The 27,846-nt window shown below is 45.1% G+C and overlaps 1 protein-coding gene across 1 annotated transcript in view; it reads right to left on the bottom strand.

The window, feature by feature from the left end:
- RCOR1 (REST corepressor 1) overlaps positions 1-27,846 on the bottom strand; it is a 120,918-nt gene that overhangs the window by 34,100 nt on the left and 58,972 nt on the right. The window contains exon 3 of the mRNA XM_008168173.4: positions 22,846-22,929. Within this exon, the coding sequence (XP_008166395.1) occupies positions 22,846-22,929 (84 nt within the window). The remainder of the gene's footprint in view (positions 1-22,845; positions 22,930-27,846) is intronic.

Raw genomic sequence — 27,846 nt, 5'->3', positions numbered from 1 at the left:
TTCTGCCCCTTTATGCTCATGCATGACAATACACAGCCTTTAGGGACAAATCACCATTTGTTTGTTTTAATAACCACAAAGGCCTCCCGCTTCATTTCATGAATAGGATGGACAGCAAATCAGGTAGTTGTTTATAGGACTATTGTGATTTGCACCTGAAGCTGAAAGGTGGTTATTAAAATGGCAAGGGGACTGCAGAAAGAGAAAGGATAGGCGCCTGCCTGAATTCTGTTCTCTTTGGCTGTGTCACAGGCTTTTTACATGCTGGACAAATTACTTAACTCAAAAATCTTCAAAATTATCAACTAACTGTTGGTTCCTTGTTTTCTGGATGCTCATCTTGGGACACCTAAGAGCTGGTTTTCAGATATGCTGAGCTCTTCACTCCAAGTGAAATCAACAGGAGTGGAGAGGGCTGATATACATAAAATCTCAAGCCTAAGCATCTTCAGTGGGGCACCCGATATTAGTAGACCCTTAATTTTGGCCTAGATATCCATGTCTCAGCTCCCCATCTGTAAAATTGGGACAATACCTTTCTAAAAACTCAGGGGCACTGTAAAAATAATTTCATTCATCTTTATGAAGCAGCTGGTTACTATAGTGATGAGTGTCATGGAAAAGCCCATGAGGAAACAAACAATTCCATATTCAGTGGAACTTGGATGGGGTGAAATAAAGCATGAGGCCACAAACTGAAAGAAATACTGTACAGTTGCATCATTCCCCAAGTACCATCGATCCTGTCCACCAAATGGCATAGGAGTCCCGTGGAAATTTTGTGATCACATCCCATGTAAGCGTGTATCGCAATCCAAGAACTGTACACAAGTGGGCAGAATTAGGGTTGCACAGGAAACCTTAATTAGGATGTTTCCCAGCTTGAGTGTTTGACTATGCACCCTTAACTTTTCTTAATGTAGATATTTTATATGCGATTCATTAAGTGCTTTGCCTTAAGGTCCAACAAAAAGAGTTAAGTTCTAGAGACAGTACTAAGCTCTTGGGAACGCCAATCACTTGGGGAAAGGATTGCTGCGTTAACTGGCTATTCAAGTGAGAAAAGATCTATAGTTCCAGATACTATTTCACCATTTTTATCCATAATTTTTTCCCCTTGGAGATTTAAAGAGTTTTCCCTTCCAATAAATTACTTAACATTTTAACAGCTACAGCAATTAAAAATCACATTTTTTTTAAAACCATTCACTAATGTCTTTTCTATAAATTCCAACCTAGCTAAAAAGGACAGGAAGAGGGATCACTATAGCGATAGCAACATTAATAGAACTTCGTCACTTTATAGAGGAACTCAGTATGTGGTGAAGCAAACTACTAGGGGCATCACACCAGGCCTCTGGACAGGAGGCACAGAGTGCATGTGCGTGTGCGCATGTGCGTGCGTGCTGGGGAGGAAAGACAAAGGGAAGGAAGGAAGAGGAGAGGAAAGCAAACAGTAAAAGAGCAACTTTCATATACTGAATGGACACAGGGAGGATGGGAGGGGTGGTGGTGTTATAATCTATTGTGTCAATAAACCAGGAAGTTGCAAGTAGCAAATGAGGCCACTTAGTTCATGCTCCCTGCCATTTCTCTTATAAGTATTACCTCACTCTTTCTTTGGAGCTCACACTTTGAGGGTTCAGAGGTATTTGGCAATTCTAGATTCTTTGCTCCTATCTTGTAGGTATTACCCTTTGCATTAAGTAGGGCCATGCTATTGCTTATGGACTTGAGTCACTCATTGGATCCTTTTAGACTCAATTCCTCAATATTACCAGATATTTGAATTGCCACAGCTGAGACCCACATATGCCACACAAAACACACACCCTTCCATCTTGGCCTTGTCACAAAGTTGCACACCATTCTGGAAGACTTGGACCTGCCCACAGTGATCTAGGCATTTGCGACCTTCAAGCTCAATTATTGCAACTACTCCCTGGGATTTAAGCCACTCACCCTGAAAAAGCCTCAACTGGTACAAAGCATAGCAGCTCCTCTGCTTAGCAATGCAGATCCCCCTGAACACATCTCACCAGTGATCTCCTCATTCAATACAGAATCCAGGTCCCACAGTCTCCATCTCGAGAGGGAAAGCCCACCATGCAACTCTCCCTAACTACCTGAGAGATTACCTCTCCTGCTGCATGACTTCCCAAACCGGGAAGACTTTAGGTGAGGGGTGTGTGTATGCAGGTGAAGAATCTACTGGCTGCTGTTAGTACGTAAGCAACCAGACCTGACTAACAGAAGTTTGCAGAGTACAAGCTGTGCTGTAAAAACAGTGCAGACACATTCTAGTTGTTTCTTTATAGAACCACTGCACCACATTCCTTTCTAGTGTAACCTCAGTGACCTGAGTGCAGACAAGGAGGAATCTAGTCTATTGTGTTTAAGAGCGTGCCCACACCACAATCATAGGTGTGACTACAGCATGTGTAGACATACCTGAACTAGCTTTGGTACCCAAATTAGCTAGATTGAGGGTATGTCTACACTTAAATTGCTGCAGTGGCGCCTCTGTAGCATTGACACTACCTACACTGACTGAAAGGTTCTCCTGTCAGCGTAGGCACTCCACCTCCCCGAGAGGTGATAGCTAGGTCGACAGAAGAATTCTTCCAGCGACCTAGCACGGTCTACACTTTGGGTTAGGTTGGCATAGCTACAGCTCTCGGGGGGGGGGGGGGGGCGGGAACGACTTCTCACACCCTTGAAGGATGTCGCTCTGCCAATGTAAGTTCCCAGCGAAGACAAGCCCTAAAGCTAGTTCAGGTATGTCTAGACATGCGGCAGTCAGACATCTGATTAGGGTATGTCTACGCTGCAAGGACTGGTCTGCACTACAACGTTAGGTCAACCTAGCTACAATCACTCAGGGCTGTGAAAAAACTCACACCCCTAAGAGACTTAGGGCTTGGCTACACTTGCAGATGTAGAGAGTTAAACCAGCCTTCGGAGATCGCAGCAGGGAAAACGCTGCCGTGTGTTTACACTGTCAGCTGCAAGCGCACTGGTGTGGCCACATTAGCAGCTCTTGCAATGCCACAAAGAGCAGTGCATTGTGGTAGCTATCCCAGTGTGCAAGTGGCTGCAACGTGCTTTTCAAATGGGGGTGGGGTGGAGTGTGACAGGGAGTGTGTTGTGTGTATGTGGGGAGTATAGACAGTGTGTTTTGGGGGGCTGAGAACGTGTCAGCATGTTGTCTTGTAAGCTTAGACAGCAGCAGACCCCTCTCCCTTCCCCCCTCTCTCACACACTCATAACAGCAGCATTCCACACTAATGGTTTGCTTTGTCCCGGAGCAGATAAGCATGCCAGCTGTCAGAAACAGAGCTTTGAAAGGGGATATCCGCATGCCTACAGATGATTTCAAAACAATGACTAGAGTGGCCACTTGACTTCAGGGGATTATGGGACGTTTCCGGAGGCCAATCACAGCACAGTAATGCAACACGTCGTCCACACTGCCGCCCAGGCGTTTCAGCTAGGGCGCAGCAAGCTTTATGCTTCTCGTGGAGGTGGATTACCAGGAGCACTCCAGCTGCAGAGTCCTGGTGCTCTACATGCCTTGCCAGTGTGGACACCTCAGGAGTTAGGGCGCCCAGGACTACTTTAATGCGCTCTAACTTGCAAGTGTAGCCAAGCCTATAGTTAATCCAACCTAAGCTCCAGCATAGGCAGCACTAGGTCAACAGAAAAGTTCTTCCATCGACCTAGCTACCACCTCTCAGAGAGGGGTCTAATACAGCGATGAAAGAACCCCTGCAGCTGTGCCACTGTAGCATTTCCAGTGTAGACATAGCCTATGCTAGACTAGCAAAATGCCTTTTTGTCAGTATAACTGTGGTCTGGTCTACACTACAGACTTTCACACCCGAGCGACATAGTTCTACTGACCTAACCCCCAGTGTAGACAGCGCTATGTCAGCGGGAGGGCTTCTCCTGTTGATATAGCTACTGTCTTTCAGGAAGGCGGATTAACTATGCTGACAAGAGACCTCTCTCCCCCTCGGCGTAGAGCATCTTCATCAAAGCATTGCAGCGGCGCCGATGTAGTATGTTAAGTGTAGACCTACCCTGTGTCTGCACTAGGGCTTCTGCCAGCACAGCTGTGTCTGTTGGGGGGGACAGGGTCACACTCCTAAGTCCTGGTGTACACTACAGGGTTAGATCGATGTAAGCTGCCTTGTGTCGACCTAGCTGTGGAAGGGTCTTCGCTTAAATTCGGCTCCTCCTGACAAAGTGCCTCTCTACGCTGATTTAGTAACGCCACCTCCCTGAGCGGCGTAGAGGCACGGTCAATGTAATTGGGTCGACGTGTTGCTTACTTTGACCGTTACTGGCTTTCAGGAGCTGTCCCACAATGCCCCACACTGACAACACAATCGATACAAGGACTCCTGGTGAGGACACGCACCACCGACATAAGGACCCAATTGTGCACACACACAAGCAATTTAATAACTGCGGTGGCTTTATGCAGACATAAGTTAGGTCGAGAATTCTGTAATGTAGACATGGCATAACTCAGTGGTTCTGAACCAGGGGTATGTGAATCCCTGGGGGTACGCAGAGGTCTTCCAGGGGGTACTCAACTCATCTAGATATTGGTCTAGTTTTACAAGAGGCTACGTAAAAAGCACGAGTGCAGTCAGTACAAACTAAAACTTCATATAGACAATGACTTGTTTATACTGCTCTATATACTATACACTGAAATGTAAATATAATATTTATATGCCAAATGATTTATAATGATGTAGTACAAATGAGAATAAGCAATTTTTCAGTAATAGTGCACTGTGACACTTGGGTTTTTAGGTCTGATTTTGTAAGCAAGTAGTTCAAGTGAGGTGAAATTTGGGGCTATGCAAGCCAAATCAGACCCCTGAAAAGGGTACAGTAGTCAGGAAAGGTTGAGAGCCACTGGCCTAATTGACATAACCATGGCAGCAAGACTTTCCAGTGTAGACCATGCCAAAGACAATGATGCTTAAGAAATGACAGTTATGTGACAAATGAAGTGTCTGATTCCTACGAGGGCCCTTGTTGCTATTAGAAACCAGATCGTGCAAAAGGAAGATTCCTGTACATCTTCAGGAAGGCTCCTGCTTTCACGGGTTTTGTGCTTGGCTGGTACATAAGAGCAAACTCACCCCCCTCAAAATGTTCTGCTCTGGCCAGCACACAGGATGGGAAGCACGTGCTTACCCAAAGATCCCCTGTCTACAGCTATCCATGCCCAATAAGCCTCTCTACCCTCCACCTCCCAGGAGGATGGTCAGGCATAAAAGGCTGGAAGAGCAGAATGCTCCTGCTAATGGCACCCTGCTCTGCCTGTATGCTGCAGGCAGACAGAAGTGGGAAACATTTAGACACTTGCTAATCACCTCTCTCCAGTGCAAGTGGGAGCTGTTAGGGCAACCACCAAAGGAGATGGACAGGTTGCACCCAACCTAGCATCAGTGGAGAAGGAGAGAAAGGGAAGAGACACTCCCCCAGCATCTGGAGAGAGAGAGAGAGGATACTTGCTGGGTTTCCCACCAGTGCATTTCTCCCTTAATCTCACTGGAAACCCTACCTCCACCTATATTGCATGTCCTGACTTTTGGCTGGCTAGGTGTTTGGTAATAACACCCCCCCACCCCCAGTCCTGTGGGTGTTATTCAGTAACGCGCTGGCACTAACAGAGACTTTGTTAGCTGCTAGAAGGAAGGGGATAGGAACAAATAGCTGCACTGCTCCTCATTACAGTCCCAACTCTAAGACCAAGGATTTGAGTGATTTTAAATACATAAAAAGGGAATGGTTTATTTAGGGGTCTATTATCTGAAAGATGGGAAATGCTTGGAAGCAGCTTTTTTCCCAGGCACATTCCATCAAATATAAACAACACTCTATAGAACATATATTTCTGTGGAATCTTCCACAGAATAAATATTTGCTTCCTGACAGCTTCACAAATGTCACTTCATGCCTAGCAGAACCATGGACCCCAGACAGGGTTTGCAGGAGACAGAAAACCTGGGGAAAGCAAAGAGAATGCAGAGGTAGAGCTGCGACTGTAACCTCAATTCACCCCGTCTACTGAGGTACTGCAGGAGACTCTGAACACTTTGCATACTACGTGATGTAATACCCTGAGAGAACAGGGTGAAATAAGGACACAGCAGCAGCCTTAGCAGCCCTGCTGTAGTGTGCTTCATACTGTTTGATCAATGCTAGAACGTGTAAGATTTTGATCGTAGCTGTAGATTTTTATCTCCGCCACCAAAAAGAGATGAGGAATAAATCAATTTTGTATGATCCACATTTGATTTATTTTTCATACACAAAATGTAAAATAAATGTTCAACTCCAAAACGTGATGGAAACAGGAAAAAACAAAACAAAAAACCTTTTGCTATAAAAATGAATAGCAGCATTGGCCAAACTGCAGCACAGACCATTAGTAAAGCAATTATGCCACCTTGTGGCCACAAAACATTTTAAAAAGGGAAACAGACAAAAGTATATTCAAGTTTAGAGAAGACCTGCAAAAAAAAATAAAAAGGGAGGAATATCAATAAAAAGGATTTGTCTAAAGACGTTCTGAAAAAAGATTACTCCTGGGGGAATTCTGCGCCAAAAATTAAAAATTCTGTGCACAATATTTTTAGATTCTGCATTTTATTTTTCAAAAGAACACTATGTAATCACAGCAGTTTCTTATTATTTTGGTAATTTATTCAAAACACCTGTCAGCAAGTACGTCTGTAACAAAACAGGCAACAAAAATGATTCAGGAAATGTAGGTCAGCTGAGGCTCCCACTGTCAGTCCTGGGTGATTGGGGCTGAGAGTGGGCGACCCTCCACCCATTTTCTGGTTTATCCAGATTTTTGGTTATCTAATCAAGCCCCAATTCCAATTCAACTGGATAATCAGGGTTCCACTGTATGTAACAAATACATCTGAAACACACAAAAATGAAAAAAGGAAGCATTTTGGTGAAAATCACAAGTTGTGTGTGAAAAAATAAAATTCTGCAGGGAACATTAATTCTGCGTAAATTCTGCCCTGCGCAGTGGCACAGAATTCCAGCAGGAGTAAAAGATTTTATCCCCCAAAATGACCCAATCACACCCTTTATTTAAATTAAAAGGTTCCCTCTGCCCTAGAAGGCTGATAAGTGAAATGCGTAAAATCACGACTGATGTCACAAGAGTGATAAGGGCTGGTCTACATGCAGGTTTTGGACTGCTTTAAACACTTTTATACTGGCATAACTGCATCCTCTCTATGGGGTTGTACAGTTTTAGCCATATTGGTTTCTAAGGCTTGGTCCACGTTTAATATTCATTCCAACATAGCTATGTTGGTTAGGGGTGGGAGGTTTTCCCCACTGACATAGCAACACCTGCCTAGAGTTTCTAGCGTAGACCCAGCTTACACCAGCATAGTAGGTCTTCTGCTGTTATAGCTTATGTCTCGGAAAACTGATGAATACTATACCAGCAAAAGAATTTTTATATCGGCAAAAACCGCATCTCCACTCAGAGTTATTGCCGGTATAGCTATGGTATAAACTTTTCTAGCATAGACAGGGCTTAAAACTAATCTAGCTATAGCAGTACAAAAAACTGCTTAGACAAGCCCTGAGCTACAGAGGGCATGTCTACTTCACAAATAGAGGTGTGATTGCACCATGTACAGACATTTCTAAATCTGCTTTAATCTAACTAGCGTAAATACCAACAGCAGCGAAGCCGCAGCAACGTGGACTTCAGTGTGGGGTGCACAAACCTGCCAAAGATTCTAGGTACCTACTCCAGTGGCTATAGGGTGACCAGACAGCAAATGTGATAAATCAGGACAGGGGATGGGGGGCGGGGGGGGGGGGGGGAAATAGGAGCCTATATAAGAAAAAGATCCAAAAAAATCGGGACTGTCCCTATAAAAATCGGGACATCTGGTCACCCTAAGTGGCTAGCCCACAGCAAAGTCTGTGCCGCTGCAGCTTCACTGCTGTCGGTACCCAAGCTAGCCCAGGTATGTCTATACGTGCTGCAGTCAGACTTCGGATTGTAGCGTAGACATCTGAAGGGACATTTTTTGTGGTTTTAAAACATCAATAATGTTTTGAGGGTTCTTTGTTTTTCCTAGTATTTACTTAACTTCAGGTACCATGTAACTGAAGGTGGCCACACTGCCCAAACTGCCTTTTAGGTTTCTAACGGATACTCACTAAAAAGCTAACCAATACAAATACCTGTTAATTGCATGACTTAGCCACTCATTTACTATTTTTCCCCTCTAACCTAGTATTGTGTGTGTGTGTGTGTGTGTGTGTGTGTGTGTGTGTGTGTGTGTGTGTATTTGTGAGTGTACCCCTACTAGAAATTTTTGCTGGTACAGCAGTGGCAGTGAGGAGTATGACGTTAACAACACTGTTATAGAAGTAAAAACCCTGATGTGTAGACAGTTATGGCTGCAAAAAAGTGTTTTTGCCAGTATAATATCACCGCTCTTATATAGTGCTTTTCATCAGTAGGTCTCAAAATGCATCACAATCTTTAATGTATTTATCTTCACAACACAGCTGCAAGATAGGGAAATATAGCTTAGGTCACTCACCAAACCAGCATAAGCTATAATGGTAAGAACATTTTGTTGCCAGTGTAACTAAGTCTACACTAGGAGGATTTGTCAGTATATCCCATACCACCAAAAATTTTCTAGTGTAGACTAGGCCTAGGGTAAGTGGCAAGAAGTATTTGCAGTTAAATAACCTCAGTATTTGGAGATAGCTATCGTAAGTATAGGGAAGTACAAGGGAACACTGAAGATGCTGAGGCAAACATAGCTGTTACCTAGGCAAAAGTGGCAAGTTTTTAAAAAGGTCATGACTATCGTCTGGCTGCCACATTCCACCCCAGAGGTGGTATCTGCCTAACTAGCGAAAGAGGTGCGTGTTGGGGTGGACAGTAGTTTAGGACTCTTTGGGTTGATAGGTGCTACAGATGTGTTTTAAACATTATGCTGTTATTCCTATCGTAAATAATAATCTGACTAAACTCTTGGTGTTAAGTCAAATTCCCGACTCTAAAAACAATGTTTTCATCCCCTCGTAGTAAGATAGAGAGCCCCTTAAGGCATGTTTTTGCTCCAGAGTTATCCCAGTCTCTTACCAATGTGCTGCTCCTATTCCCACTCCCATCCACACACAAAACCTTCTCACTCATGTTGGGTGGACTTCCAACCTGGTCCAAAAGGGGATGAGAGTTGAAGCTTGGGTTCTGCTTTCACTCGGTCTGGTAACCTGCCCATTTTGCAGCTCACAGCGCAGGCTAAAAGTCACTCACGTGTTGACAACCCTCCAATGCCTTCCCAGAATTCCCCATGTGCCCAAAAGAACAGACACGTTCTCCCACAATTCAATGGGAAAGAACCAGAGCAGATCAACTTACTGCAGCACAAAACACCATGGGATATGCCCCCAGAAGTCCTAGCAACACACATGGATGAACGCAGCACCCGTGAGAGCACGGTAACTCGGGTAGGGCTGTGCAGTGTGGCTCTGTGCTCCTGGACACCAGTCACCCAAGTTAAACAGTGAAGACTCAATTAACTTCAATTCCTACCTGGAAATGATGTGCATAATGGCAACATCCACACAGTGACATTAGACAGGGTAAAAAACTTATATCTGATCTTAATCCTCATGCTTCAGAACACGAGCCAATAACTAATTATCTTCGGAAGAAACTTCCCTCATGGGCATGTTATTGCCAGGTTGTGGACTATGGGGTTGGGGTTTGGTTTTTTGTGTGGCACATTTCTCCTTAAAATTATGTATGGTTTCAGATATTATTTATGTGAGGATTCTGGACTAAGTCAGCCATTAGTCTGATCCAGGATATGGCTCTTAGACCGTTTTCCTTCACCAGGATCTCACTGGTTTGAAAAAGAAAAAGAAAAAAAAATTCCCCAATTATGGGCAGCAGAACAGAAAGCAATTTATTCTAAGTGTTGCAGTCCTCGTACAAAGACTCTAGCATCAGCCTAGGAATGCCAGTTCTGGTCAGTGAAGGATGGGTTACTCACCTTGAAGTAGCTTGAGTTCTTTGAGAAGTGTTGTCCCAATGCATAATGCACTTCAGATTGCATACGTGCTCGATGCACCCAAGACTGGAGATTTTTGGTCATTTCGTCGATGCATGGCCACCCCACCCCTGCCCCATGCTCCACACCAAGAAAATAAAGGGGACTCCTGGACTGCTGCCCTCAGGGCAGGTCTACACTTAAAACGCTGCATTGGCACTTAGGTGCACTTAAAACGCTGTGCTGCTGTAGCGCTTTAATGGAGACACTAAGTCGATGGGAGAGAGCTTCTCCCGTTGCCTTAGTTAATCCACCTCTGCGAGAAGTGGTACCTATGTTGGCAGGTGAAACTCTCCCACCAACCTAGCACTGTATACCTGGCGCTTAGGTTGGTATAACTGTTGCTCAAGGGTGTGGATTATTCACACCCCAGGTGACAGTTATATTGAAGTAATTCTATAGTGTAGACCAGGGCTTAATTCATTCTCTACTGCCAGTTCTCAGTAGCAGCAGCGGGTGGAAACCAGGCAGCAAGGAAGGTTTGGGGGGACCAGGCAGCAAGGAAGGTTTGGGGGGATGGGGGGAAGGGAGAGTGAACTTCACAAGGAAAAACACACCTTTAAGAACTCAAATTACCACAAGGTGGGTAACCCATCCTTCTTTGAGTTATCATTGTTATGTCTAGAGCACTTCACATGCTTCACAAGCTACATCTCTTTAAAAGGAGGTGGATACTGTAGTCCTTTGACACAAGAGAGATTGCAGAACTGCTCGGGCGAGAGAGCAATCAGTTGTGTCAAAGGACTACAGGATGTGTGCTCCCTAAGCTACTAGGAATGAGTCTGTGGTTACAGTCTTCGTTGGAAGTGGGGAGTTGAATGGTACCCTGACATATTTCTTTCCTCTGTCCACCCACTATGTAGGGGAACTTGGAGGCTAAGACCCTTTGGGGAACCATGACTAGCAAGTTGAGACCACGTTTGCCCCTAGTGTAGACAACCTGAGAAGCCCCCTTGCAAACTGGGTCACATAACTAATTGTGACCACATAAGCAACAGTGCCAAGAAGGAATACACAGACATCCAGAGGGTTGAATGGATCCACTGTATAATCCCAGCAATGGAGATGAAACACAGCTAGTAAGCATGCTCTGGCCGAAATGGTACCCAGTCTTGCCCCAATATATTTGATCGAGTGTGAGAGTTTCGGGGTGGATTTCTCCAGGCTTACTCGGATACCCAACCTCTCAAATAGATGTAGCAGCACATCAGTTGCTTCTCATCTTTCTTGGGAAGATTGTCCCTTCCAGAGACAGTCTAGGCAAGGGTAAACCGTCGCCCCTCGTTGGGGAAGTAAGCTGCTATCACAAACAGCAACTCAATGAATTTGGTAGGGCCCTATCTATGATAGACCCTATCTATGCACCTGGACTATGCCCAAGGGATCCCTTGAGGGAATTGAACCCGGATGGAATCGTGGGAGTCCTGGTACCAAAAGATTGAGATCCTGCAGCGGCAGTACTGGGCCCTGAAAGAGCCAAGAGACTAATGCCCAATATACCCAACTTGTGAGACCAGGGACCCAAGGAGATCAAGGGTTTAGAGAGAAAAGAGGGAGGAGCTGCTTTTTCAGCCTCCTCAAAAAAAAAAAAAATAATAATAATAATAAATCACTAGTCCTGGGCGCACACAGCACATGTGCAACCTGAAGTGCCAAGGGACAATCACTCAAAGAAAGACACTCAAAGCCAGTACCCTCTTTCTACTGCAAGCTCAGGCAGCTACTCAGTGCCAATCAACATCAAAAGGCACATCAGGGCATTCTCACAGTGAAAGCGTAACCAAGTTGTGAGATTCAAACTTAGGCACATGGTTCAAAATCCCTCCCATGCTGTCAAATTTACCCCATTCTCCATCCTCAGCTGGATTTTCACAAAAGTTTAAACAGGAGTTTTCCAAAGACCAGTATTTCAGGTCCCGTCATACCAGGAACACTAGCTAATAAAGGCATCATACAAAAGTCAGGCTACATAAATAGTTCCTGGAACAATTCCATTATTCCAGAGCATGGTGTGTGTGTGTGTGATGGGGTGTGGTGGGGTGGGGGGAGAGTGGGAGTGTCATGGTGGGTGTGTGTGTACTGCTTGCGGGGAGCATGTAGGAGTGGACTTGCCGTAAGGTTAAATTACAGTTCATTATTATTGTTGCTGATAATAAAGCCTGTCACTAGAGTGTGGAACCATGCTGACCCTTTATAACCGGTACAAAAGCAGGAGAAATGTACAATTTGTCTCCTAGCTACCTCCTTGAAGAATGTCACTTAGGCAAAAAGGAAGTATCACTATTCACTGCTTTGGCAGAAAGGGGAAGACAAGTCAGAATCATGCCGAGGAGCTGCCTATAGCCGTGTCTGCTGGAAGACAGAGCTTAAAGTGAGAGCAACGCACCACAGGGCTTTGTGAGGACAGAAAGTCTCCAGATGGAAATTGGCTGGTTCCAGCTTCACAGAAGCCAGAGTAGGAGAACCTAGTAGATCAGAGTGGGAAGTGGTCTATTCACAGGAGCATGTGTGCCTTTTGCAGCCCGCCCCCTCACTCCCCAGCCCAAACTAGGGGAAATGACATGTTGCAGACAATGGTTCTCAGCACCCAGAGGCCCACTGAACTTGTGTTACCATCTGTAACTGCCAGAGTTGATTGGACAAAATTTCCAGCACCGTTCAATAAAGCATGATATGGACTTGATGGAGCCAAGTTTGATATTAGAGGGAACCAAATCTCGACCACAGATTCTATAATGCTGCTGAAGACAGTTTTGCTCCTTCTGCATTCACAGGTAAAGAATTTTCAGAACTGGTTTAGGCAGGGCCCTTTTGATCACATTTGAGGCATTCCCACAGAGCGATGCCATTAGTACTCCCAATTGCAAGGGCCAAGAATCAGTGAGCAGCCTTCTCAAATCGTGCCCGTTTGGGAGGCTCCGTTTTAAGTAAGGGGAGAATTAGATAATACATCTATAGTGCATGTAGAGTGAGTCGATTAGGGAAGGAATCTTTGATAAAGGTTTAAAAAGGGGGAAGAAAGATATGAGGAAGAGCATGGCATAAATGCCTCGATTAGCTGGAGATAAACGGAACCATGCAGGACTGGAGATGAGCATAAAAATATGACACTAATCTCAGTTTGCTGAGGTGGGAAGCATTAGGAGTATTGTCTGAACTGAATCAGAGGAACAGCACCAAGTTGATTTTCCCAATGCAGACAGGCCTGAGAGGAGACGTTACTAGCACAATATCCACCTCTGCATTTGATTACAACCTAATCTTGGATGGTAAATCTGAGCCCTGAGAACATTTTGTAGAGAGATTGGAAAGCTAGTTACAGTAAAGTGGTAGCTTGCCTATCCAGAGCTCAGATGACACTTATGCTTTGCAAGCTGGCAACCCAAAGGATTAGTGTCATATGTTCAGGAGATTTGAATTGAAAACTATGCATAAGGATGAAGTAAATATTAAAAGCCAAGTTACAATTCCATGTTTAACTCACTCTTTGGTGTGTTACATCTCCATCTAGTGGCAGTCCCCAGAGGCTAAGACTCTACAACAGCCAATACCAGGAGTTAATCCATTAGGTCAAGCGGTAGTAGCTCATATTTTTAGCACAGGAGGTTCAATCCCCAGTAAGGACATATTTTTCCTGATGATCTCCATGAACCACCACCTCAAGAAAAATAATTTCCATATTAAAACACAGCATGATGTAGCTGCAATTTGGCCTGGTTCTCGCTATAGTGGTTCTACAACTTATACTACAGATCTGATGAGCTGGAACTACTCAAATCCATTTCAGGTTATGCCTAACGGCCACACTACTTCCCCAGTATTATTACTGTACTGTCACATTACTGGTAGTCAAATATACATTACACCATCCAAAAGGTTTTTCCCTAGAAAAGCTTCCCCTCTATTGAGAACTAGTTCAACTCCCCTGGTGATAGCAGCAATGGGAGCACAACTATACAAAGGCTTCAAGGTGCCAGTTGGCATTTTAACGAAGTCATCTGAACCTGCTTGTGATGGGGTGTTTAACCCACCTTGGTTAATGCAGATGGGGAATGGGGCTAATTAACTGACAGGCCACAGGTGAGAGGCATCAGGTGGCTAAGCAAACCCTGACTCCAGGAGGGAGCCCAGCTGGGATGGATGTATAAAGACAGGAAATTGGAAACAGACGGGGTGGCTGGGGAATAGGATGCAGTAACTCCTTGGTGGAAGAAAGGTGTGTCTGGGGCTACAGAGACAAGTAGCCTGCAGTTGCTCCCTGAGAGCACGGAATTGTGAGGCTGGCTACCTGGGGTGGGGGGGAAAGAGAGTCAGATAGTAAGGAAAGGGCTCAGGGCAAGGCAGTAAGGCCTAGAAAGGAACAGCCCTTGGCTGCTGTGTAGAGGGTCCCTGAGCAGGAACCTAGAGTAGAAGGTGGGCCCGGGTTCCGCTGCCAGCTACAGAGGATGTGGCACCAGGGGGCAGCGAGTGGGAAGACTGCCTAAGCTTGCTGAAGCTTCTGATATCTCGGAAGGGGAACATGCGTATAGTGACCTGGCTGGAGGACTGAGTCACGAAGAGGCAGCAGCAGCTCGTGAAGCGTGAGAGGAGCAGCATGCTGAGAGAGTGAGGCGGAGAGATGGCAACTGTGGGAAGGGGCATCGACCTTGCAAAGCTAATCCCCAGAACAAGCAGGAGGGGGCGCCATCTAGCAGTGAGTAGAGCGCCTTGTGACACCGCTCAGAGCAGGTCTGCAGGACATGTCAGTAAGAGTGCTGGTGCCTTGGCTAAGCTAGCACTTCCACGGACTGGCTGTGAAGGGAAGTGTTTCTGAAAACAAGACTCATGTGGGAGAGGACAGAGCAGGAAAACGAGGAAATACACTTCTCTAGCCAGGATGCCGGTGCTTGGTGCATCCTCCCCTGCCATTTCTTAGCACTAGCAGCATGCGACCATGAATGTTGAATCAGACCCCTCGAATGTTGGATCTACAGCACAGCATACACATCCCATTGCAACGCTTGTACTCCAGGGATGAAGCACATGGTAGCAGAATAGAGCTGACTACATGAAGCTGACTGCCTCCTCCCCACACTCCACACAGGATCCAGGGACAGAAGCTCTTCCAGGACAGCATGGATACCTTTGACCCCCCACCCCTCCAACCCCACCACACACCTTTGTTGTACTTAAAGTACTGCACAGGATCTTTTCAGGGGGAATAAGACAAAACGCCACATTTATTAGTGATACATGTATTCATTAACACTGTATTATATGCATATAATATATTACACTTACACTCACACACACACACACACACAAACACACTCCGTCTTGTTGTTACCAATTAGTTGCTCCCCTTAACTTCACTGGCCAGGTGAGTTAGATGGGGGAGGGGGTGGAGCCGGGCTTCTGCCGATCCGGATCGATGCTCCCATGTTGACAAGACGAGACCCGGGGTCCTGTGCAAGACACCTCACTTTTATAGCAGCTTTCCTCTTATGCAAATCTATACCAGATTCAAACTTTGTGTCTGTGTCCATTGGTCCTTTGTGCTGCTTTCTTTTGAGTGTTGTTCCAATGCTGCAAAGAGGGTGTTTCCAAAAGAAGGTGCTTGCTTCTAACCCCCGAGGCCGTCAGTATGTCTGCTTGTCTTTAATGAGCCCACTTGACACGTTTTATTGTCCTTGGGTCTGGCTCCCAGCCCCTCTCCAAGGGTTGAGGCTGTCTGGAGGTGCTGCCTTTCATGCCTTGCTCATCCACACCTCATTCATTCAACAGGGCAATTGATTAAGAGTGGGGGGGGAGAGCTCTTGTTCTACTGCTAGCAAAAAGAAATTTTTCTTCTATCTTATTCTATCCTTAGGGGCTATAATATTATACCAAGGGCAATGCAAAGTTTCTAAATGAGGCTTTGATACAAAGTCCCAGGATACAGAGGTCACACGTGGGTAGACCCACCACAAGGTTATATGAAGAGGCACAATGTAAAGTTATATGAAAATTATCAGAGATTGATCTACACCTTGAATCTTTCAAATACAGTACAAGCCGATTACTTGATTTGGTCAATAAAACACCAACTACTTTCCTGGTTCCAGTTTGAACCATTTCTGAACCAGATGCATCAGTGAAAGGGTTAAATTCAAATCCTAACTGAAATGTGTGTTTGGGCTCCAGAGATACCAACCTGCAGTAATAATGATGAAAGAGCTGGTCTGAGATTTCACCTGGCATTGCAACAGCCAGCAAGCACCACATGGTGGCTAACGAACAAAAGGAAACTCCTTCTTAGGCTGTGTGTAAGTAGCCCAGACTCTTATTTGGAACATCTTAACCTTTGAAACGGAGGCTGCACTTTTGCTGTTTACAGTATGGTCTCCCCTGCCTCCCACAATATGATCACTTGTAAACACACTAAACTTACCGCAGGTTAAAGACAGAAGCCAGGTCCGTTAGCAGTTCCCCTTTATCCTTCAGGCCTGTCTTTTGGGTATTTACATCACTGCTGCAATTGCCACTGCCAATAAGCGGCAGCTACTGTGATAACATTTCTACAATTAAACTCCCAGTGAATGTTAAGTTAAACCTCGTTTATCTTGGTTTTGGATTCATGAAGTTGTATTTTCTAGCTCCAGGTACTATATTTGTGTCCAAGTTTTATGCCTGCCAGGTTCACTGTGTACTATTAAATTTGGATTAGGGATAAACACAAGCCCATTCTGCCTTTCCATTAATCTTTTTTTGCTGTCACTGCAAGGAGCCAACAGGCTGATGTTAGTAGGGGGACAGGAAGGGAGGGAATAAACAGCATTATAAGTACTGTTAAGCTACCTTCACTTTACTGACACACACCCCCCCAAACACACACACACACACACACACACAGATCAGCTCTGGGCAAAAAAGTTACAGATACAAAAATCTAGCACAAGAGTCTCCTGGAAGTCTTTGCTCCATCATGCAGATCTCTCTCAGGGGGGGAAAAAAAAAAAAAAAAAGCACAAAACAAAAATACTAATCTCTCAGGTCATCTTTATCCCTCATGAGGCAGCCATAAAAAGGGCACAAATCGAATGTTTTTAAAAAGCGTTCGCAGGTAATCTTTGAAGTATTAATTCCATCAATTTAAAGGAACACTGTCAACCTGAAGTCTTCTAATTACAAAAGCAAAGTACTGAGTCAGAAGTGCCACCTGCCCCAGAGCCTCCCTGCTTTTTTGTGTTTTATAATCACTTTTCTGTGCTGTACTGCAGACACCCTTCACCCTCCCCAAAAGAAAATGGGAGCTGACCATGGCCTGATCATGCTAAGAGAGCCACATCTCTACAGAACCTTGTTGATTTCAGTCTGTGGCTTTGCAAGGACATAAGTGTACATCCATGAGGTTGGATGCCTTTACATAGCCAAGCCACGATCTTGCAGAGAAAACAGTGAAACCAACTATTCACAGGGCTGTCAAATGCACTTCGTACCCTGAAAAAAAGATAGGTATTTTCTCCTCCTCTAATCTTTGTCATGCATTTTAAATTACAAAAATTCAGATTAAGGGAATTTTAAATTGATGGTGCATCAAATTCTAAGCTACCCTGCCATGTCCCCTGGACATTAAGAGAAGCACGATCATACCTACATGTTCTTTGCAATGCTTAGCCCTGCAAAATGGTTAAATATATGGACCATGGCCATTTAAAGGTGACCTACATGGTGACAGTTCGGGCTTTACTCAAAGGACAGAGGATGCCAGGAGGATTTTCTCAACAAAGTGCTGGTTTCTCTGAAATGGGATACAGTGCTTTTGTTCTGTGTCTGTACAGCGCCTAACACAATGGGGTCCTGGTTCATGATACATACATAATATTAATCTTTCCACCAGGCTGTCCTCACCCTCTGTTTGTTGAGGCCCTCAGCAACCTCTCCAAAAAGCCTGAACAATAAGGTCACAAAAGCCGTAAACCAAATTACAGCTCTCCCCCACCCCACTGCATGGCCAGCAGAGGCCACTTCTTAGCATCAGTCTCTAACTATTGCTAATGGAGTTTGTAATGAGCTAGCAGCATATTAGCTCTAAACACTATGACCAGCCCTCACATGGTTAATACTTCGTAACAATGGCAACCAAACATTTCCCTCCCCACCAGAGGCCTAGGCTGGCACATAGCTGTCTTCCCAGGGCCAATTCACCACACTTGTTTTGCATTGTCGACAGGACCGCAGAATAGTGCTTATGTAACTAGTTTGGCCAGCCCAACCTCCTCACAGCATTCTGTGCATTATGATACCCTAGTGTGCATGGCTCCAAGTACTGCTGGTTCTCCTCTGCAGGCACATCTGACAGGCACTCTACTCCCCCCGACAAAACAATGGGACGGCGTCCAGGTTTTCCTAGAATTTACCAAAGCAAATGCACTTAGGCAGGGGAGAAGGCGCAGGTGCACGTCAATGGTTGCCCCGGGGCGTAAAAGAAAAAAAGCTGCTGTGTGGATGCAGCTCAGCCACGTTTGTGTAACCAGGTCAGATGCATCCACAACCAGGTTATAAGAATGCTGTTGTGCTGGTAATGCTCATGGAGCCTTGCACTGTGCATTTCTTTCCATTTTAGTTACCCCAGAGATTACAGCTTCATGGGATCCACTATTCACATTCTCAAGAGCTCTTGACAAGAACAGCCAAACAATGGAAGGTGGAGAAGTTCTTCTATATTTTAATAGTTTAAAAAAAAAAAAAAAAAAAAAAACCACGGAAAAAAAAAAAAAAACCCAAACCAGATTTGTATGGGAATGAAGGTGGTAGGATGGACTTTGGAGACAGTTGTTATAGATAGTAAAGTAGCAGCAAAGGCAGCTTCTCACTTTGTGGGTCACATTTAAACTATATGCCCATGAAGACGATCACCAGGATCGTGTCATTACCCCGACTACTTGATATTCAGGCTTCCTCGGAGGCTGCTGGAACAAGCCAATGATGCTTCCTCATTTTCACACTAGCCCAGTGTTATGGTAAAGCCCAGTGAAGTACTTGGCAATGCTGTTTTACAGTAAAAGCGGTTTTATCCAGCACTATGAGGGAATGGGGGCGTGCCGGTAAGTGAAAAATGCCAGTTAACTAAGAGGGAGGGAGTTTTGGATGTGGGAGGGGGCTCGGGGTGCTGGTTCTAGGGTCGCTCACCTTGGGTGGCACCTGTGGAGCCGCTTGCTGTGCCACCACCTAGGAGCGCCATGACAGGCCACTGCTTGCAGGGAGCTACCCGAGTTGAGCACCCACCAGATGTGGCACCCTGAGCCCCCTCCCGCACTCCGAACCCCTCGTGGCCATTTCTCTGCCCAGGGGCAGCAGGGACATGTCACCACTTCTGGGGAGCCACGTGGAGCCAGGAAGGGAGCCTGCCACCTCCACTTTCTATGAACTTTCTATGAAGATTAGAAATGTTGGTTTATAGAGCTTTCCGATTGGTACAGGGCCTGATAAACTATTTACAGTAAAAGCTGTGTTCACAATGCCAGCCTGGCTTTATGTACTGAGAGTTTGCTCTAGGCCGGGGTGCACAAACTTTTCCTGTTGCACGCCCCACACCCCCTTACCGTTAATAGACTCTCTCTGTGCTCCCCTCCATTACTGCACAGTTGGCTCAGCAGAGGTGCTTGGGCTGAAGGCGGAGCTGGGCTCCTGCCGAGTGTTGCTCCCTCCCTGCTCCCTATGGGGGCTGGCCTGGGCCCTGCTGCACGCCCTCTAGGAGGGGTGTGCCCCACAATTTGGGGACCACTGCTCTAGGCCATGCCATGGTATATCATTAAAAAACAAACAAACAAACTTTCACCATTCCGCAACTCAGCTCCCATCTGCCAAACAGATTCGTTCCTTCACTTTACTTAGCTCTTCTTCTGCCTTGCTCAGCCCTGCCTCTCTCCAGTGAGATCTAACCTCCCAGCTCTGCCTCCATTAACAGCTTCTCAATGCAGGCCAGAGCAGTTCCCTGAAGTTGAAGCAATTCTTCGGAGAAATCTCTTAAAAGGTCTAAGAGTGCGAGAGCAGGGTTTTGTAGCAGGTGTGGAAGGGCTACATGGCACAGAGGAACGGACTGACTGGGCAGAGATGAGCACAGCTATTTTAAGAGACAATTGGGAGCTGACCTAGGGCAGACTGGAGGGATTTTGTTCTTGCTCTACTCTGTCAAAGCATACAACATTTTATTGTTCAGTCTTTGTTCATGAAACTGCCAGTGGGTACAACCACCTCAGTGACACTCTGTAACAAAGGGGTTTTGGAGATCAGGAGCACACCTATAACCCCTTATTGACAGCACTCAGTTCAGAGTGTGTGGAGGAGGGTGAACGGGGCAGAGAAGTATTGACTCCCAGGAATATGGTTAACAAGCCAAGAGATGAAAATAGCCAATATGCCAGTAAATAGTAGACAGGGCCAAAGCCACTACAATATCCACCACTTCAATATATTCCTCCAGCATGGGTAAAAACACTGTTCCATCTTTAAGCACACATGGTGCAACTATGTTTTAACTGACCTGTGCTAAAGCCTTGGACAAGCAAGTCTATACCACAGTTAAGATACACCATTACACCACAGACGGGACTACGTCAAGGGACAATGACTGTAACCTGGTCCCCCAACAGTTTCTGTAGTTTAGACAAGCCCTTACTCAAATCAAACTACTGAAGTCTTCATAGAATCTTTCAGCATCCGCCTCCATTTCAGAGTATTGCTATACTCACCAGGACAAGGATATATGCTACCTGCTGTTTATTGTGCTTACCTTGCTCTTCCCATTAAGCCTTGACCCTGAAAGTAAAGCAAAACCTTCAGCAGTAAGATTGTGTGTAAGAGCAGGTATGGGCTGGGGCCCGGGAGCATGAACCAAGGTAGTACTGCACAAGTACTAAAGGATTTGTCTAAGCCATCCTCACAGCCCTGATTTTTCAGCCATAACTCCCCTCCACATCAAATAGCCCTACAATAAAAAGAAATTCTATAAAGACTTGCTGCAGTTAAGTCCTTAGTGGGGAGGGTCTCCCCACAGTATGGGAGATTGGTACAAGGAACCACCCCTCCAACACTGTAAACGCTCTGAAAGGAGAGGAGCAGGACCAATATGGGGCCAGTTCAGATTTTGTACGGTTGTAAATCATGGCATGTTGCCCCGGAAGTCAATATAGTAAAATTGCTGTATGGTCAGACACAGACAAAGTTCACTCGGTATGAAATTTGAAAGGAGAAAGTTCCTAGACACTCATTGTCCAAGACCTTGCATCTTTGGAGCAGAGTCAGTCATTCCCTCCGGGGGTAATTCACATGCATTATATCCAATGGTACCAGTGGCTACAACTTTCCACAGTTGGTAACATACAGCCACCCCCAACTACACTTATGCTCACTACCCCCAGCCCAAAAAGAAATCCAATTCCTATCAGCAAGGGGCTAAATATTGCAAAGCTAAAAATCAACCCCCACATCTGAAGCCAGGTACTTGCAATCTTTCGCGATTTTGCAGACTACCAAATTTTGGAGGGTAGCCCAGGAAGAAATAACACATTTGTTTCCATCTGCAAACTCCTCACAAGAGACACACACAAAAGAAGGAAGCACTCTCCCCTCCAGAGATTTTATACAATGCACACAAATAGGAATACAAAGTCCACTAACTGGCAGTTTGACCCCACCACTAGGGGAGGAAGTAGAAGTTACATTTATATGGCACTTTTCATCTGTAGATTTCAAAGCATCATCAACCTTTTACAGATGGGCAGACTGTGAGAGAGTAAGTGAACTCTCCACTGCAGAAAAGTCACCCAGCAGAACTCAGGCCACCCAGAATATCACTAGTCTGATGCCCTATACACTAGATTACCTATACTGCCTCCTTTAGCACTTTTAGTCTTCAGCAAACCCTCACAATTGCCTTGTGAGGAGTATCACCCCTTGCAGCCAGTGAAAACGAAGGTCAAGCGATTTGACCAAGACCATAGAGGGAATCCGTATCAGAGGTGGGAGCAGCACCTTTAGTTCCTTGCTCCTGGTCCTGTGCTCAGGTCACAGCACAGAAAGTTAAATTAAAACAAAATAAACCCCCTCCACTTTATTAAAGCAAGTTACCACTTAAATGCTAGCTATGTTAAAGACACTGTAATTCTTCAGGAAGTGAACCGCAATTAGACATTTCTATCACTAGTTCCGCCATGAGTTAATGGCCTTTGGAAACGTGTTCCCAGGGACACATTCAGTTTACAATTTGCTCTCACATGGAAATCAAAGACACTAATTGTTCCCACATTTTAAACTTGCGTTCCAGGTATGGGGTTATTGAGGGTTTGGTTTGTTTTTTGTTTGGCCACGATTTCTTCCCTCCCTCCCCCAGAAATGCCTCTCCTTCTGGCCTCAAACTTTATTTCTGCTGCCTTCTACAGCACTTGCAGCATATGACTGGAAGATCACAGCAGCTTGCTGATCAAGAGCCTCAAAAATTCATACCAAGGAAGGAAATCATAAGAGGTCTTTCCTCCTCCCCAGTGGATATGGTGTTTTGGGCATCTGCTCAGCAAGGAATGAAACGCTGTGTGTGGCACTTTTTTTAAATTCCCAAATTCATTTTGAAGCACGCTGAGAAGATCACATTGCGTAACCACTCTCTGCTGTAAAAGGTATATTCACTTTCTTAAAAATAAACCACTTAAACAAAAATAGGCATTCAAAATAGACTTACATTTTGCCTCGGACAGATTCTGATTAGGTGACCAGACCAGCATGCCAAGGTTCTCTCTCTCCTGACTGCGCCTTGCAAGTTTGGCTTAAGAAAAAACAGATATACAGCAAAGTTAAAAACAGACTCAAGAAACTTATCGCCAGCTAGTACTGAAACAAACTGGGCACAAGAGTGACTTATCGTCCAGCTTTTAGTCAATCTAACAAGGTTAAAAGCCTTCCTCCCTCTCCCCCTTTAGATCAGAGGTCTCTATTTGTCTCTTCTATACATCACTCTTAATACATTGTGACAGAGGAAGTATATTCACCCTCTTTCATGCAGGAAGCTCTAAATTGTAGAAATGTTAATCAACATTCCTACATCAACATACTTGATTATTTCTCTTCTGCCTTTTGTTAAATGAAGGGGCAGAGCAAGAACCAGATGCTATGGATACAAGATCCTGAATGCTGTGGTCGCTTCCTTGTGTAGTTAGGTCAGGACTTCAGGACAGGCACATGGAATGAAGAACGTTCTGGGATTTTTTTGCAAATCCCTATTAATTATCTCAACTCATCCTCCAGTTCCAACTAAGTATTTCCACACTGCCATTCCATACACACTAAAAAGAAGAACAGGAGGACTTGTGGCACCTTAGAGACTAACAAATTTATTGCCACAAGTCCTCCTGTTCTTCTTTTTGCGGATACAGACTAACACGGCTGCTACTCTGAAACCTTCCATACACACTGGATCAGATTCAAATCTCAGTTATATTGAGGTCACTGGGATTAGAATCTGGGCCTTTGTTTGTACAGTTACTCTAAACAGGGAAATGGCGCTCTTTGTTCATGGGTCTGTTACATCACAATAAAGAGCTGCCCAGCAGAATGCATTAAAATCTTCAATTCAAAGCCACGTGCATGTATGGTTCCTGATCTCTTGCTATTCAAGTTGCTCTTTCTGAAACCAATGCAAATCTGTGTACAGTACAGCAAATTTTGGACAGTCTGCTGTTCAATTCCTTACACCAGTAGCCTGGTACAGTAAAGATATTAGAAGAGAGAGTTATCAGATGTAGACACACCAAAAATGGAGAGAGCAGAACAAAAAGCCTTGCTCTGTTGAGTCAGCACGTGTAGTTAAATCCATTACTAGTACTGGCAGCACCACGTTAAGAGAAAAACTCTCATATCTAGTTACCAGTGGAGTACTGGGTATTATTATTCCTACTACAAAACCTCTATGGAGTGCTAAAGATCTACAATGCTTTACATACAGAATGACACATACCCTGCCCCGATCTGATTAATAATATACCCTGCTCCGATCTGATTAATAATATATAAAACACAACCGGACCAAAGTTCAGAAGAAGAAATTCTTAGGGTACATCTGCACTGAACCGCCTCCTGCATCAGTAAGTCTCAGAGCCCCGCTCTACATACTTGGGCTCATGCTGTGGGGCTAAAAATAGCAGTATAGATGTTCCCACTTGGGCTAGAGCACAGGCTCTGAGACGACCCACACCCCGTCACTGGGTTTCAGAGCCTGAGCAGGAACAGCTACACTGCTATTTTTAGCTCTGTAGTGCGAGCCCCCGCAAGCCTGAGTCTGTAGACCCTGGCTGTGTGTCTTTTTTGCCATGTAGACATACCCTTAGTGATGAGAAGCAGCGAATAGCGACCCTACCCCAGGGTACTACACAGGTGAAGTCAGAACAGGATCGACTTTTATACCTCATTTGCAGCAGAGACAGAGAGTTATGGTCTCTGAAAGCTTGGTGCTGGTAAGTAAGTGTTCTTCAACAGTCAGACTACATCAAAACATTTGGTGGGTGCATGCAATGAACTTTAATGTTTTGACCATTCAGGCTGTGTTGATTTTTAACATTGCCTCTCTTGAACTTGACATTAGACAACAAACCTAAGTTCTGTTTTCAGGTAACAGTTTAAATGCTAATAATACCATTTTAGAAACTCGCATGTTATTAACCTCTAATTTAGTACAAAGATACCGATTATTTTTACTCCCAATTGTCTGGATGCTGAAATTTGCATCATCTCTACACCTCAGCACACTGATGCAAGAAAGTTTATTTTCTCTCTGTTCTGCCATGAAGATGCTGAGAAATTAATGACCCTTTTCTCTAGTATTTTAAGAAGATTGGCAACTGCATCTTTCGAGTCACATTCAAACTCCAAGTATCTGGAAGACTCTGCCTTGGAATATTGTGAGCAGTACACATTTTCGAGACTTTCTACATTAGGCAGAAAGTGGAGGGGGGAGGGGGGGGAAGAGACACGAAAAGAGAAGCCAACATTCTCTGGAGGAGAATGACAGGGTGGAAATGGGATGTTCTAGAGAGACTATAAAAACATCTTAATTTAGAATGACAATAACTGGACTTTGAACAAAACTTGCTATGATCTTGAAACGTTCGGGATTAAGCCTCACTCTCTCATCTGTCCCTGACAAATCAAGATTATGGAGTTGTGAGAAAGTAAATAAATAGGTAATCCTGACACCAGTCGGTTGTAGAATACTGCTCCAGTGCATTATGCATCTCACTTTTACTCACCCATTGTTCAGCCTACTACAGAAGTATCTGAACGGGGAAAAAAACAAAAATCCCTACCAGCATAAGAGGTTATATCTAAAGAGAACCTCACACCATTTATGGATACACAAATAAATGCACAAGAACTAGTGAGAGACTCCAATTAAGATTTACTTTAAGCCGTGACAGTCGACTACACCCAAAAAGATGTAATAGGCTGTATTTTGTCAGTTAGGATTCAGGAATCAGCTACTTAAATGCCAAAAAAAGAACTTAGTTAACAGAGTTAAGGATGCCCAGTGGTGCCTCGTGCCCCTCCGGGATGTGAAGAATAGCTAAATGTAAAGCCTCTGAAAACCAGGAAATACTTTATTTACTGGTTTTCAGAGATTAAATTTAGCCACTCTGCACATTACGGAAGGGCACGAGGCACTACCTGTAGCAGCACAACTACGGTATTGCAGCAATGCTGTTATAGAGCAGACACTTCCTGTCAATGGAAGGGATTTTTCCTTCGATAAAGAAGGTAATCCACCACTCCAAGAGCTGGTAACTAGGTCAATGGAAGAGTTATTCTGTCAACCTACTTGTATCTACAAGTGAGGGTAGGTTGACCTAAATACATCACACAGGGCATTAAATTTTTCACAGCCCAGATGATGCAGCTGGGTTGACCTACATATTAGGTCTAGACTAGGCCAGCGGTTTTCAGCTCATGGTCCACAGACCCCTCGGGATCTGCGGACTGTGTGTAACTGGTCCGTGAAAGGTTGTCATTACCACAGAACAGTGGTTTTCAACCTGTGCTCCATGGATGGGGCTCTGCAGACTAGGTTTAAGATTTCCAAAGGGTTCTGCATCTCCATGTGAATTTTTTAGGGGGCCACCTATGAAGAAAAGGTTGAAAACTACTGGACTAGGCCTACTTCTGAATTAACAATGATTGGAGGCTTTTAAGGTTGTTTTTTTTTAAAAAACAAGGAAAAGGCTTTCGCACCACACACACACACACACAAGCTCTCCTCCTTCCTTGCATCTGGCGCCTTGGCAAGGATTACCCCACCCACAGAACACACTGTATGTTAAACCCCTTCACTGCAGCTGCATCACCCTCTCTTCTCCCCTCTCTGCCTGTCCAGCACTGCTTGGTTCCCCCTCCTCCCCACACAGAGAGGCAGGCATCAGAATGGGGCCCACAGACTAAGGAGCTGGGAAAAGGTGCAGAACAGTGGGGATATTTTTGAAGGGGTGGGACAGACATGGGGGGGAATGAATATGGGTTTTTGAGGGGTACAGATGACGCCTTGTCTGACCCCCTTCTTTCCACAGCCTTCCAACCCCCGATATTCTCTCCAATGTCTCAGATTTCCCCCCAGACTGCTCTGAGATGGCTCCAATTCCAACATTACTGCCATCACACCCATTGCTCATCTTAGTGGCTGTTCTCATCCCCTTTCCTTTGGGCATTTAGTATCCCTGCTAACACATGGGGAAGGTGGGGAGATGGGATAAGACTACCCTGCCCCCAACAGAGGTATAAGGGGCCCCAAGATATTGGTTTACACATGGGGGAGTCCCTGCCCTCTCTGACACTGGGTGAAGCTGCCACCCCATTCCCAAATATAGCCTAGACTAGAGGTTTTCAATTTGTGGGGCTCAGCCCCCTAGGGGGGCATGAAGAAACGCGTGGGGCTCAGGCCAGCCTGGGGCAGGGCTTGGGGAGGGAGTGCCGCCTCTGACTGACCTCAGCGGGCCACCCAGCCTGTGGGTCAATGGCACCACCCGTCACAGCCACACCGATTTTTGCTTCTGGCAGCCTCCATGCCCAGTGCTGGCTCTGCCCCCAGAGACCTTCCCACGCGCCTTCCCCCACCCTGAAAATCCGAGGGAGGAGGGGCAGGTATTGTGTCTATTTTTTTCTGTGTTGGGGGAGGCGCAACCAAAAACTAATACAAAGGGGAGCTCAGCTCAAAAAAAGTCTGAAAACCTCTGGCCTAGACAAACCTACAATAAGGTGGGTGCACAACTGGTTAGAAAAGCGTACTCAGAAGGCAGTTAGCTATGGTTCACAATTAAGCTGGAAGAGCATAACGAGAGGGGTCCCACAGGGATCTGTCCTCGGTCTGGTTCTATTCAATATCTTCATGAATAATTTGGATAATGGTGTAGAGAGTACACGTAAAGTTTGCAGACGATACCAAGCTGGGAGGGGTTGCAAGTGATTTGGAGGACAGGGTTAAAATTCAAAATGATCTTGAGAAACTGGAGAAATAGTCTGAAATAAACAGGATGAAATTCAGTAAGGACAAATGCAAGTACTATACTTAGGAACGGACAGTCAATTGCACAAATACAAAATGGGAAATGACTGCCTAGGAAAGAGTACTGCAGGACAGGATCTGGGGGCTATAGTGGATCACAAACTAGATAGGATTCAACAATATAATACCGTTGGGGGGAAA

Source organism: Chrysemys picta, chromosome 4 (assembly GCF_011386835.1).
Source record: "Chrysemys picta bellii isolate R12L10 chromosome 4, ASM1138683v2, whole genome shotgun sequence".
NCBI classification, from domain to species: domain Eukaryota; kingdom Metazoa; phylum Chordata; order Testudines; family Emydidae; genus Chrysemys; species Chrysemys picta.
Note: the sequence above shows the minus strand (reverse complement) of the source record. Positions and strands in the feature narration are given on the sequence as shown.